Below are 13738 nucleotides of genomic sequence, written 5' to 3'. Positions count from 1 at the left end.
TCCTGGCTATGATGAACGGATAGCAAACACATTGGGCAGTCATGCACAGAGAAATACACCAGTGCAGACAGAGGCAGGGGGCAGGTACAATCCAAAATGTGCAAACACATAGACTGTGTGCAAATGCAAACACAGACATGTGAGTGCTGAGCTTTGATATCAGCTCAGACTAATTGAGGGAAATTAAATCACAGCATTTGACAGCCACAGAGGCCAAATCCCCGCAAATCATTTGACTCACTGTTTCCTAACAATTAAATAATTACAATTTTAGGGCAAAAGGATTGTAAATATATAAACTGGCCTCTCTCTGTAAGTCTGATGCTAACAGCGTTTGGCCATGGTAGGAGGGCAAAGAAAATAATTGGCCTCCAAGCGGTTCACTTTGCTCCTCACTTGTCCGACAACTGTTGTCAACAAGCCTAACGGGACACCCGATTCAATTTGAATGAATTAGCATCCATCGTAACGCAGCCAGGTACCCCTGAAGAGTTGCTTTACCTCATTATAAGTGTTCAGCATGGTTGAACACATCACTCTGTCACTCGTGAAACTGTCTCATGTGACAGGACATATTTGGACTGGGAAAAAATCAAGTTATTTCTTTATGATCAAGCAATTATGTCGACTGCACAAGCAAGCGCAGAGCAACGATAAGAACCTTGCAGCAGAAAGAGGTTTGTGATTATGAGACGAGGAGGGTTTTGACACTGCGCCTCAAAAGCTGCGCGTGAAGTGTGAAGCACTAATGAGGCAGTGGAACATTTGAGAGAATGTGTTGTTATCAACTCTTTTGTACTTTCAGTGGAGGAAAATGTATCTTTGCAACAGCAACTATGTAGGTTAAAAACTGAATAATATAAAAAAAAAAAGAACAAAACATTTCATTCATTTGTAATGCGGGGACATGAAGTATAAGCACAACATATTCAAAAACATCCTTTGACTACTCACTGGTGCTCGGGTTCAACCGAATAGAAAACCCTCACATGAATCCTATTGTCTCAGACACCTTGCATTGTTCATCATTGAGCTTTGCTACTCACCTTCTGCCTTGCAGGTCTTAGTAACCGGATCCATCTCATAACCTTCATGGCATTCACATTTAAAATCCCCCTTGTAGTTGATGCAGATCTGGCTACAAGCATCAGGGTTCTCACACTCATCAATGTCTGCAGGGAGAGAAGAGTGAGAAGAGGGAAGAAAGGGAGGAGAGGCGATCAATCGACTGAGAGATGCGCCCAGACAGACAGGGACAGATTCACCCTGATGAGCTGCACTAGAGAGCGGAAACTAAATTGCTTAAATGTAAATATATAGCAATGCATTTCTAAGACTAACAGCTGTAACGGATGAGTAAATATGCACATTATTAATTGCAAGTGCTGGAGAAACACACAGACATGCTGTCATCCAGTTAATGGGAAGAAACAACAGTGAGTCAGGGCGTGTCCCTGTTGACTTCTCCGCTCTGCTTCCTTCAAGCAGGTGTTTTCCTTGGGTGTTATGGGGGAAATAATGTTAGTGTTAAAAGGATGGAGAAAGTGTGAAGGACTACATGCACACATGCACACACACTCTAATAGTAGCTTGGTCAGCAGCTAACATGCCATTACATTTGTTTCATCTATTCGCCTTCTATCTGAAGTGTATTTATTTACCACCACAAGTCTTCTTGTCCAATAGCTGGTAGCCAGTGGGGCACTGGCATTCGAAGCCAATTGGTCGGTCCATGCAGACGTGGGAGCAGCCGCCGTTGTTGATCATACACTCATTCAGCCCTGGGAGACAAAGAAAAGAAGCTAGTGGTCAAATGCAGCGAATCCTAGAAGAGGTAAGGACAATAGTTCATTGATAGGAGTAGGTTAGTTAAGGTTATACTCGATAATAGTTAAGGTTGAAATCTGATTAAGTTAGAAAAAAGCCCCTGCTCGTTCATGGTAAGACATGTTTTTGTAAAAAAAAAAAAAAGAAGGGTAACTGCAGTGGCTTGTGATATGTAAAGGTGTATCAATATGTGTGGCACATAGGCGGGAAAAATGTCTTCAGTATCTTCATTTTATCTCAGCTCTTATGCTCAGCAATTTTCCATCCTTTTTGAACCCTCGTATCAGATGTTCTCAAAAAAAAAAAAAAATAGAAAAGGGAATCAAAGAGACGAGACATCACACGCAGTGAGCTCTTAAAACGGAGAATCAGGTCCATCTGCAGGGATGTCAAATGTGTGTGTAGAGGGGATTAATGCTGTGAACCGGCATTCTGAGATGCCCCCATAGAGAGAGAGAGAGAGAGAGAGAGAGAGAGAGAGAGACAGAGAGAGAGAGAGAGAGAGAGAGAGAGAGAGAGAGAGAGAGAGAGAAAGAGAGGACATCTAAATTAACCAGGGCTGCTGCTTAAAATTGAGGCAGAGTGATGTAAAAGCATCTGGAGAAGGAAAGAAGCAAAAAACAAGATGTATAAACACAAGCACTCTCATTTTAAACTGGGTCAAAGCAGCTGGCACGAGGTTGGAGGTTGGCACACAATAAAGAGAAAGTAGAGGCCGTTAAGATTGTATTAGGCTGCACACAATGGCTTTATGAATTACTTGATAGCAAGAAGGACTCAAATGTGGCTGCAATCCTGCGGGTTGTTTTTTAATCTCCTCCACAAGTTTGTTCAATACAGCTGAGGATCAAGTTTCATCGAGCAAATGCACATGCAAGCTGTTATGTAAAGTAGTATTGTTATATCGATGAAAAGTTAACTGAGCAAAGGTTGAGATCACCAGAACAAATCTCTGTGTGAAAAGTAAAGCCTGTGCTGTTAAACAAAACGTCAAACTTATGCATGGTTGCACAATGAACAACTGGAAAGGGGTGATCGAGAGGAAAATGGTTTAACTACAAGAGAAAACTAACTCCTCAACTCAAGAGCGTGTTTAAATCTGTAACCAGCATCCGGCTCCATTTAACTTTATACTTACCGTACAGATATAAGAGTTCTTATCTAATTGTTCGCAAGAAAACAAATAAGGGCATTTACCCCAAGTCCTCTAATTATCTTCCAACAGGTATAAAGTGAATGTGTTTTTACATTTTCGGGCTAAAGCTTTATTGATTTCTGTCAAGAGGCTGCCACATAGCTTGTGATGCTAAATCTCAGTGTTGAGCCAATGTTGTGCTGTCGATGTCGGTACACGCTTTTCTTTTCTACAATCACAGGGACGTTAAGCCGATGACATTTCCTGTGCGTTGCGATAAGATGCTGAAAGTCCGTCGTGTTGAATGTGGTCCTCATCAATTATACAATTACAACACAAGGCTTAGACCCAACACCAGCAATGCGCTGACTACAGGCATCCAAGATGACCTGTAGAGCTCATCCGTAGAGCTTTGAGCCAAGTTTGTGCACAACTAAACCACATTATTCTTTATTTATTGTAAAAAAAAAAAAAGAAAAAAGAAAAAGAAAGATGAAGTTGACTCTCCAAAGATTGACTGAGGGTTACTTTTGTGGGAACATTTTCATCTTTGCTTTGTGTCAGTGCCAGCAGACTTTGAGTGCTGCAAGCGCCAGCATTAAATTCCCATCACTAATTCAGCTGGATGGGTGACAGCACCCTGCCACTCAAAGTAGCTTCAGCTAACTCCCTGGATGTCAGCAGAATTAACTGCAGACAGAAGAAAAACCAAGATGTGTCTGTATATGGCTCTCATTTCTTTTTCTTTGAGGGGCTGGGTGGGTAACACAAATTCCTCGAGGGAGGCCGTGTGATAGCATTAACAGCTTTTCCTCGACCACTTCCAAGGACAGCCATGATTTAGAGGTGACTTTCCCATGGGCAAACAAACATGACGTCTCTCCTTCTCTCTTCCACCTCCATCTCTCTCCCTCTCTCACCATGGAAACCCATTATACAAGCTATTTTCAGACATTCCTTTCAGTGAAAGCTGAAAGTGATGGTGCACTGTGAGGAAATGAATTGTGCGCCCAGTAATAAGTCAGTACTCTGGTAATGTGCCACTATTTCTAACGAGATGAGGAAACAGAAAACGGTTCACTTGAGCTCAGAGAGAAATGCATTGTCTTTATTTAACCTGATGTAAGGCTGATGCGGCAAAGGCAATCTCACCGAACAACGATGTTTAGACGTTTGTGCAGTGCATTGGAAGTCGTACTGTCTCTCTGTGTGTGTTGTGGTTGGGGAACATCTTGCGAGTAAATGGTTGAGTGAGCAGACCGATGAGCTAGGTGTGTGTGTGGACACGCTTTTAATGAGCTGAGAACAAGACCTGAGTTGAGGGAAAGAGGGAGGAAGACCAGGAAGATGAAAGACAAAGGGAGGAGGAATACTTTCTTGAATACAATTTTCAGTCTTGTCATTTTCCTCCCTGGCAGAGGTCAGTCTCCTTTGCCATCTGTCACCGTCTCAACTGTAAATTCCTCTGCGATGTCAGTGTCTGTCTGCTCCTTTAGCTTTTTTTTACTGAGCTCTTCATCACGGAGGCAAAGTCATAAAGACACAATGTGTTGTAACTTTCACCAAGGCTTCACTTTCATCTACTGGTGGTCAGTAAAAAAAGGTTGAAGAGATGAAGCTGTGTGCAGACAGGTGGAGCGATGGAGAGTTGAGACATTATCGCAGAGCAGAAGAAGCCTTTTTCCACAGTTTGATGATAATTAGTACACGCAGGCTCTCTCTGCTAATTTGCATGCTACTCTGAAGCCTTTGAAATGCAAGGTAATAGGAGTCGCTGTTTTGTTATGGTAAACACTATTACTCTGCTACGTGAACCGCTTTATTCCATTTCCATAGTGTGTATGTAATGTGCTCATGGCACTGGGCTTAGCTAAAAGCTCCGCTGACACATTCAATCTACCTCATTTAAATGGTAAATGGACTGTACTTGTAAAGGGCTTTTCTATTCTTCCGACCACTCAAAGCACTTTTACGCTACATGCCATCATTCACCCATTCATACACTGATGGCCGGGGCGTCCATGCAAGGAGACACCCGAGACTCAAACGAACACACATACTCATTCATACGCCGCAGTCACAGCTCGCAGGAACAATTTGGGGTTAAGCGTGTTGTCCAAAGACACATCGACGTGGACTAGCGGAGCCGGGGAGCAGATCCTGACCCTGTGTATATGGTTTTGTTACCAGCAGAGGTTACACCCAAGCAGTTTTTGTCCAAAAGAAGTCCTCTTACCGCACTCCTTCTTGGGCTCATCTGATCGGTCCTTGCAGTCCTTGACAGAGTCACACACCTTGGAGCTGTCAATGCACTCTCCATTCTTGCACAGAAACTTCAGGGGCCCCTCACATCTCGTGGCTGTGAGAGAACAGCAGGAGCTGGATCACCATCACCATAAACTTGACTGACATGTATTTGTAGACGATGTTGCACAGTGGTTCAGAAACTGATCCATCAAAATGTGCGCGATGTCATATTGAATATCTCCAGTGGTTCACCAAATTACTGAAAGCTGACATAAACCAAACCAAGTGACAGCGATAAATATTCCTCACTCACTCAAAAGGCCCAGTGTGATAATAGTTGAACTTTGATTTGGTCCAGGTTCTCAGTACAAAGGCTACAGTTTCTGTAACGTCATTTTGCAGTATGCTGGTAAATTATTAGTTGGAGAAGTTATGAAATCAGCTTTCAAAAAGCACTCACGATGATCAATTATAGCAATTAATTTCACAATCATTTAAACCCAGAAACATCCCACAACCTTTATGCTTTCATGAAATCAAACCCTTTTTTTTATTAATACTATTTATGGATAGCATTGTTTCTGCAATAGCCATTGTTCATATTAACATTCTGTAATTATCTCCAGGAAACCGACTTTTATCACCACTGTGAACACTAAACACAATCGTCCATCAAATGTTTTTTTTTTCCTTCGTTTTCTGCTATGTTTTTGACAGCGGGCGCGTTTTAAATATTGAGTAATAAAACGAGAAAGAGCAGAAACAATGAGCTGCTAGATAAAAGGCTGCGGGCTGGTTCAGCGAGGTAGCCTGTCTCTCCATGCTGTGTGCAACATGAAATCAGATCATTGTACAAATTATATTTTCAACTGACACCAGTTTAACTGAGTCGTCACAACTGACAATTAGCTGCTCAAGGAGTGTTTACAGTGTGCACTTGCGGATACCACCTGTAACCACGGGTTTTACCCAAATCTACCAGAACTGAAATCTTAATGATTGCAACGTTAAGGTGTTATCAGTTTTCATTACATTTCAATCCAATATTAGACTTTAATTCAAACCACAGACTGAAAAACATTTAAAAGTTGTGGAAGTAAAGATAGAGCAAACAAGCTAATCAAAAGGGGGTTCTACTGTGATCTATATGTTACTTTTATCTTAAATTTCCTTCACTTTCACAACAAATACAGCTGTTCAAAGTCATCACTGTATATTAAAAGCATATTTCACCAGACCACTGGATATGTGCGTAAGGCAAAGACACACTGAGTCAAATATATTTATATACACCGGCAGTCAAAATGTCAAACAGGAAGACGGATTGAAACCGAAGAGAAGAAGACAGGTGAACAGGCAGAGAGGAGGACGGACTCTCGCGGTCAGGCCTGCACACAGCGGTGACAGGTGTACCCACCGTTGACGCAGCCAGATTCGTCGCTGTGGTCGGGACAGTCGTGGACCTTGTTACACTGCTTGGTGCCGTGGATGCAGGAACCGTCACCGCACTGGAACTCATCGGGACGACACGTCAACAGAGCTGTAAGAACGCACATAAACACACACTCGAAACTGGACTTGTCAATCCAATTTAATCCCTTCAAAAGGATTCAAAAACATCCCGTGGCCGGAAAAACCGAGACGACGACCCTTTTTTTATGATTTCACTTGTATCAGTTTTTCACGAGACTTTGCCTTTTTAATCAGGGCAAGACATGCCCCCAAAACATGTTTCAAAGGATTCTTTGTAAAAGCACATCAAATCAAAAGAGTTGTGCAAGCAAATTGAGTCCTGTACTCCTGTCCATTCACAGCCGGTGTTGGGTGGTACCTGCGACATTGAGATTCCAACTGAGGGCTCTTGATGAACGATTTCCAATATAGTAACGCAAAGATGAGGCTGCATGAAGCTACATCACATTTCATTAATATCCCAAGCACAGACATGCTTTTCATCAACTTGGCTCAGTTTGCTCATATATCTCCTTTCTAAATCACACTAAAAAGCAATATATATGACTGAGGGGGATATGATTTAGTGTTATCACAAGATGAGCAGAACAGAGGGAACGTAATGAAGTGAAAGCTGCTGTGGTCTGGACTAACATGTGCACACACGTACGCACATACAAACACGTGACGCTAATAGCGTACTATTTATACAGTGTTTCTCCGTGTCTGGCAGAAGTGATAGGTCAATTGCCGAGGATTGCATCCAGACACATGGATACACGGATGAATCACAACAGCATTAAATGTATATGGCAAAAATAATCCTTTCCTAGACAGTAGAGCATGTGACTATAGCAAAAGTAGTGGAGGTGAATGGACAAGTACGAGGTTAGGCCTCCAGACCCCTCTCTTAATACAGGGATCCAGAGATTGATGTTTTGTAACTAAGCATCAATCTCTCGTAAGTGTCTCTAATATGACGCCACGGAGAGTGAGAGGTGGGTGTGATATGTGCGCCACACATCGAGATAATGAATGGTGGGACTATCTGGGCTTCGCACTCTGGCTTAGCGGGACAGGAGCTTCAGGGCTCCCCCATCCATGACCAGCTAATAGGAAAACCTGTTTTATCACCAGGCCCCATCTTCACACTGTGTTTATCGACGGAAACACATTCTTAACCAGGCACGTTTCGAAAAGAGAAAAAGAAGCCTCGCCCCAACTACCAGCATAGTTGAAATGTGCTAAATGGCAAAGTAACACCTCAGAGGAGGATGGGCATATGGTTTGTTTAGATATCGGTATATGCAATGAGACTGGGGACAATCTCAACAAACAAAGATGCTGGCGCACTCTGGGCACAAAGATAATGTCAAATAATACTGACCTTCAGCGTAATCATCTCTAAATGTGTCGACATTTGACTGGTCTGACGCTTTCTTTAAACAAGATTACTAAAATAAATAAAAACTCAAACATAATATGACTTAATCAAATGTTTTTTAACTGTCGGTTGTGTACACAGCTCCTCTATTTTCTCTGTGTTGCACCAACAGTGAACTCAAAAACACCCTTTTTTGGGATGCATTATACATACTCAGGACTTGCAGAGAAATAGCAAGTAGTATGGAAATGGGGCACGGCTATACCCTCTTCACTATGCTCTCGTGTACTGAAACTATACCTGAACGCAGTTACATATTCCATATGTACAGAAACCCTTTCAGACAGAGAGGATAGCCTTTCAAATATGAAACAAGGATACCCGTCACACAAGAGAGAACGTACAAGCTCCTGGAAGGTAAAAAAAAAAAAAGAAGGTGCACATAAAATACAGTATAAGGCGAGTAGATGCCAAGCAATGAGACTCACGGCAGTCAGACTCATCAGACTTGTCCTTGCAGTCTGGATCTCCATCACACTTCCATGTCAGCCTCACACACTCCCCGTTGGAACAGCGAAACTCCCCGGCAGTGCAGTTTGTCCTGCGATTAGTCAGGTAGGGGACCCCGTCGCCGCCGCAGCGCTCCGGCCCTTCATCTGAACTGTCGGCGCAGTCGGGGTCTCCGTCGCAGCTCCACATGAGCGGCACGCACTCGGAGGTGTTACAGCGGAGATGGTTGGGCCCGCAGGTCAGCGGGGACACACACTTGAGCTCGTCGCTGCCGTCCCCGCAGTCGTCGTCACCGTCGCACACGTAGACGGTGGCCAAGCACTTGCGGTTGCCGCACATGAACTCACCGCTGGGGCAGGCTTTGGCATCTGGAGGACGAGCAGAAAGGAACACAACTCAGAAACAAGAAAGAGTTTGAAGGGGAAATGAGGGCCTGCATAGACGGTGTTTCTGTGGTTTCTGAGATTTACGAACGGACTGAGATGTGACGATCAGCCCCGGTGTTTCAGGTTGTGCTCGCAGTACATGGAATAAAAGATGACGCTTCAACAGCATGTGTAGGTAGATGAAAAGGAAATAACTTCAATTAACTTGACACAAGGGCACAGTGGTGACAGTAATAAGAGTTTCTCACGTAGGCTGAAAGTAATCAGAACTGAGGAAGAGACAGAAAGGGTGGTGGACAGAAAGAGAGGGAAAGATGGAGAGAAACGTCCTCTCCTGTGTAGCAAAAGATAATAAAGCTCTCGCTCTCTCTCTGCCATCAGCCCTTATCCTCCCTGTCTACTTCCTCTTTCTAAAGATCTCTCTCTCTTGGTGTTTTAACTTGTCTTTCTCTTCTCATAAACTGTATGTTAGCACACAAATGTTTCTCTGCAGTAAGGAAAGGTTTGTCCTATAACACCACCTCACATCTTCTGGAAACTATTTTCTCTTACTCTCTCTCTCTCTCTCTCCCAGCCTTCTCCCGATTTCACTGTCTCCACTCAAGTCTGTCCAAAAGCGCTCAGGCTGTGAAGAGAGTTCAGGTTTCCACTGTGAGCCCAGAGCAGCACCGGGAGAAGCAGAATTAGATATTTATACAAACCACAGGGAGTTCAACTTCAACACTGATGCCTTTCACTCTTACGGCTGGTTACAGGAACGGGATCGCAGTTTTAAAACATTCAGCTCATTACAAAGCAAGTGCATTTTGTCAGTCAAGATCGCATGTGCATGTAATTCTAGTGGTAATATTTCCATCAAAACAGGGATCAGCTTGTCAATGGCGAGAGAAGGAAGCAGTTTTAAATGCTCTGAACAGAACGGAAAGGCATCAACATGTAACCATCAGGTAAACATAATGATCAGCTCAGTGTTGTGTCTTTGGGTGACACAAAAACAATTTACATGGAATATCTCAGTATAGAGTGAAACGTCGCATCCATTTCTGAGTTAAACTGTGGGAACAGGTGCCGGATGGTGTCCTCCTTCCTATATGAAGTTATAGCATATGTTAAAGTCCCAACCTTTTTTCCCAGTGTGTAATTCATTCGCTGGTACATGATTGGCACAGAAGCACGGGAAAGCAGCTGACACGAAAAACAAGTGTCAAGATTCAGTTCAGTAAAAGGGTTTACATTCATCAATATTTAACAAGCTCCATCCGATTCTGATTTGTTCTATAACGACTGTCCCTGTTATGCCTCCACTACGTCAACCACATACTAATTTCGCACTAAATAATTAAGGAGATTCAACAGTCATGTATATTATTACTGAGTGGGCAGACCATTAGTAATGTACATGAGTGGCCTGGTTACACTGGAGAGAGACTTTGTTTTCCAGTGGTAGAGAGGCGCTAAGCAAATTAATCTGAGGTCTTTGGAGCGACTTTAAACCCACAGATCGCGTAGAGAAAGTCAAGTACAATGTTGTACACAATTTTAAATGATAAAATATAGCATGATTGCTTGAATAAAAGCAGGAAAATACGATACAAGCTGAACACCAAAGTGGATATGTAAATATGGACTGTATGTATATGTTTGATGTATGTTGTATTCTATAGCATATCATATTTATGAACACACAGACATACACTGTATCTGTTGTAAGGTCACTCATCCTTTTATGTTCATGTGTACAATGTACAAGCCAAGCTTACATTACACCTGCTTAACATCCGTTTACCAGAGTTGTTATTGTGAGCGCGATAGCATGCTGACGTTAGCATTTAGATGGATTGTTCTTTTGATAGCCAGCAAGCTGCTAAAAATGCTACATTCTCTGAGAGTTTTACATGGATGTCATGTATGACCCCTTCCTCAATAGCTTGGGAGGGAAAACCTTTTCTATGACTACGTCCATGGTAGCAGCAGCTGGCAGCGTAAAACACTTCACTTTTTCCAGCAGCTTTGATGCTTTTTGCTAGCAGCAACTAGTGGTTTAGATGAAAAGATAAGATATGAATGGTTAGCATTACAGCTGATAAAAGAGTTTGAGTGTGTGCGTGTGCGTGTGTGTGTGTAGTTAGGATGCACGAAAAACAGAGTAATGCATCTTAACGCGCTCAATGCCTCTGAGCAAATCAGTCAATGTCCGTGCAGCTTAACGTCCACACAGCTTTCACGTAGATATCACAGACTTAAACTGAAGGGACAGTTCAGAGCTGAGGTCCACTGGCCACAACCGCTGCAAGGTCACAGTGCCGCACCAGGGAAATAGCTCAGTAGCTCACCTTTCCTGTGATGCCACACAAACATTTACAGAGGAAACACTGCTGGAATTGAGAAGAGACAACTCTCTCATCTACAGTAATGACCAAGAGAAGGTATTAGAGGACGCGGTGGGAGTGTTTTAACCTCCTCTCTGACATCCTTACTGACTGAGAAGGTCAGCTAACCGAGGGCCGATGAGGGAGACATAGATTTTGTGCGGAGAAGAGACAAAACACCCACCTGTCTAGATTTCGATTAGCTGAAGGATTTCTTTGTCGGAGGATGCACATTAGTTCTGTAAAACGGTCCTGTGTGAAAGCTTCATCGCTGGGGCTGCACAGTATCTGCCCGAGACAGCTGTGAGTAGTGCAGGAAGTAATTGTTTGCCTCATACTATCCAAGCAGCATTAAATATGAATCAGGAAACACGCAAAACTACACAGAACTACTATATGCAGAGGCCAGTGGGGCAGTTCAATATGATACCGAGTGCAAATGCAAACACACATGAAAACATCCAAATCCAGATCCCAGCAGACAGGCGTGCTCAAGAGAGAAGCCTGCAGAGTAAGTGCACATTAATCTCCACATCGCTGAGGGTTGAGGACAGTTCAACTTTTTTAGCGGAGCTGCTCTAGAAGTGCTGCTTAATGTAATGTTGATCAAGGATAGCTTCCTCTGGTGAGGGCTAGATTCTACTTAATACATAATTCAACATGTGGATGACTCAATTAGCAGGATGCCTCTGCTAGATTTACTTTTGCAAATCTGCGCTGGGCTATTCACTCTGTTCACTCTGTACGAATCGGGACGACTTCAGTCTTTTTTTGGGGGGAATAAAACTTCTCTTCTCAAATTGTGAGTGTAAATGTGAATTTTTCACTCATGGTGTGAATGGATACGCTTTATCATGCTCACAAAAACACGAGTGTGACTTGTGCTTTTGCCTGTTTGGTCAGATTGTGTACAAACAAAAAAATGATGTGGTGCGAACACAAAGAGTACCAACCCAAATATGTGTGTGATCAATCTTCGACAAACAAAAAGTATTGACACTGAACATTTCACAGCAGCCATTTCCCGCAATTACATTAAGTGACAACATACTTCATTTCTGTACTCAGTTGTTACCTGTTCATCATTGTCTACGACCAGTCGCAGAGACAACTAATACTTCCCATTACCTTAGAGCTTGTGACCCCCTGAGAGGATACGTTGAGTCGCAAGGTGCAGTGAAGTGGAGCATGACTTGATGTGTCACTTCAGGTCACCAAAACGGTCCAAATGATTCATGTGTCAGTGTCATTTGTGTCTCAGTCATGTCTGTAACTTTTAGTTTGTTCGTAATAAGTCAGTCTGAAGAGAAAACTTAGCTGCATCTGCCGATGTCACACTAGCTGAAATGTAGTGAGATGAAGGTGAAGTGTCTCTAATGCGTTTCAAAGCATGCCTGGCACCTTAAGTGGTGTGGGAGTTTCCGTCACTTCTGCCTATGATAGGACTGTGAGAAGAGATGGTGGACAGAGGCCAGATGTGCAGAGGTTTTAAAATGTCCAGTAGCTACAGAAAGCATTCCTGTGGGATTTTTACTTTCATTGGGCCCCAAGAATTAGATAATGCAGCCCCTAAAGCCACTAACAGACCATCTTTTATTAGGATTGAATAAGCATGAACGATTTGCTTGTTTAAAACAACAGGTTGATCTGTAACTAATGTAGATTCTGCTGTGGAAGGGACTGACATTGTAGCAGCATTTTTATGTTGTCTTCTTTACACTAAAGGGGGTCTCTTCAACATCTGATGCTTAATGGTGCTGACACTTCCCACGTATGCTTCAATATTTTAAATTAACTGCACCCAAAGATGATTTGTTATTACATTTGCAGCCTCACTCTCTGAGATTTGCAGACGAGCCTTTGGCCAGCAGGCGCAAAATGCAATTGGATACACACACACACTGCTTATGAAACTGCTAAATTTTGATTTTGTACAACTTCTTCTTGACACATCATCTTCATTCATTGTCTCCCTCTAACGCCAACCCAAACATACAGCTTAGTTAACACTGCTTTGAAGTAAATTCCCTCACCGCCCGTGTGCTAGCAGCTCGCCTGCAACACACGGACAAACTGAGCCATACTTAAAGCGATCTGTAATTTCAACCACTTCTCTCTCACCTCACGACACGAAATCTAAAGTCTCCTGTCTGCAGTGCTCAGGAGTAAAACAGCAAGCAGCCTTTTTGACACTTAGAGTGATTATCGTCCGTGCGCAGTTATAATTCTGGAAACAACGAGTAAGTTTGCATTATCACAACACTATGTAACACTTTTGACGCCACAGAACACTCACCACAATGCTTATTTGACTTGTTAAATGGATTCGGCTAAATGTTCACCGTGATTGTGTTTCTATTGTGTATTCATAGAATAACCAGGCAATGCAGTATGGCTCAGGGCTGTCTAAAGGTTTAGACATCAAACA

At 42.9% G+C, this 13738-nt stretch overlaps 1 protein-coding gene across 3 annotated transcripts in view; it reads right to left on the bottom strand.

The window, feature by feature from the left end:
• LOC137803460 (low-density lipoprotein receptor-related protein 8-like) overlaps positions 1-13738 on the bottom strand; it is a 64544-nt gene that overhangs the window by 16653 nt on the left and 34153 nt on the right. For all 3 annotated transcript variants that reach the window (XM_068601943.1, XM_068601934.1, XM_068601952.1), the window contains exons 5-9: positions 8534-8923; positions 6627-6749; positions 5199-5321; positions 1662-1781; positions 1047-1172 (exon numbers count right to left, since the gene is read on the bottom strand). In XM_068601943.1, the coding sequence (XP_068458044.1) occupies positions 1047-1172; positions 1662-1781; positions 5199-5321; positions 6627-6749; positions 8534-8923 (882 nt within the window). The remainder of the gene's footprint in view (positions 1-1046; positions 1173-1661; positions 1782-5198; positions 5322-6626; positions 6750-8533; positions 8924-13738) is intronic.

Source organism: Clinocottus analis, unplaced genomic scaffold (genome assembly GCF_023055335.1).
Source record: "Clinocottus analis isolate CAN_PGR_092001 unplaced genomic scaffold, fCliAna1.0.p SCAF_11, whole genome shotgun sequence".
NCBI lineage: Eukaryota > Metazoa > Chordata > Actinopteri > Perciformes > Cottidae > Clinocottus > Clinocottus analis.
The sequence above is the reverse complement of the archived record's forward strand: the minus strand, read 5'-3'. Positions and strand labels throughout refer to the sequence as shown.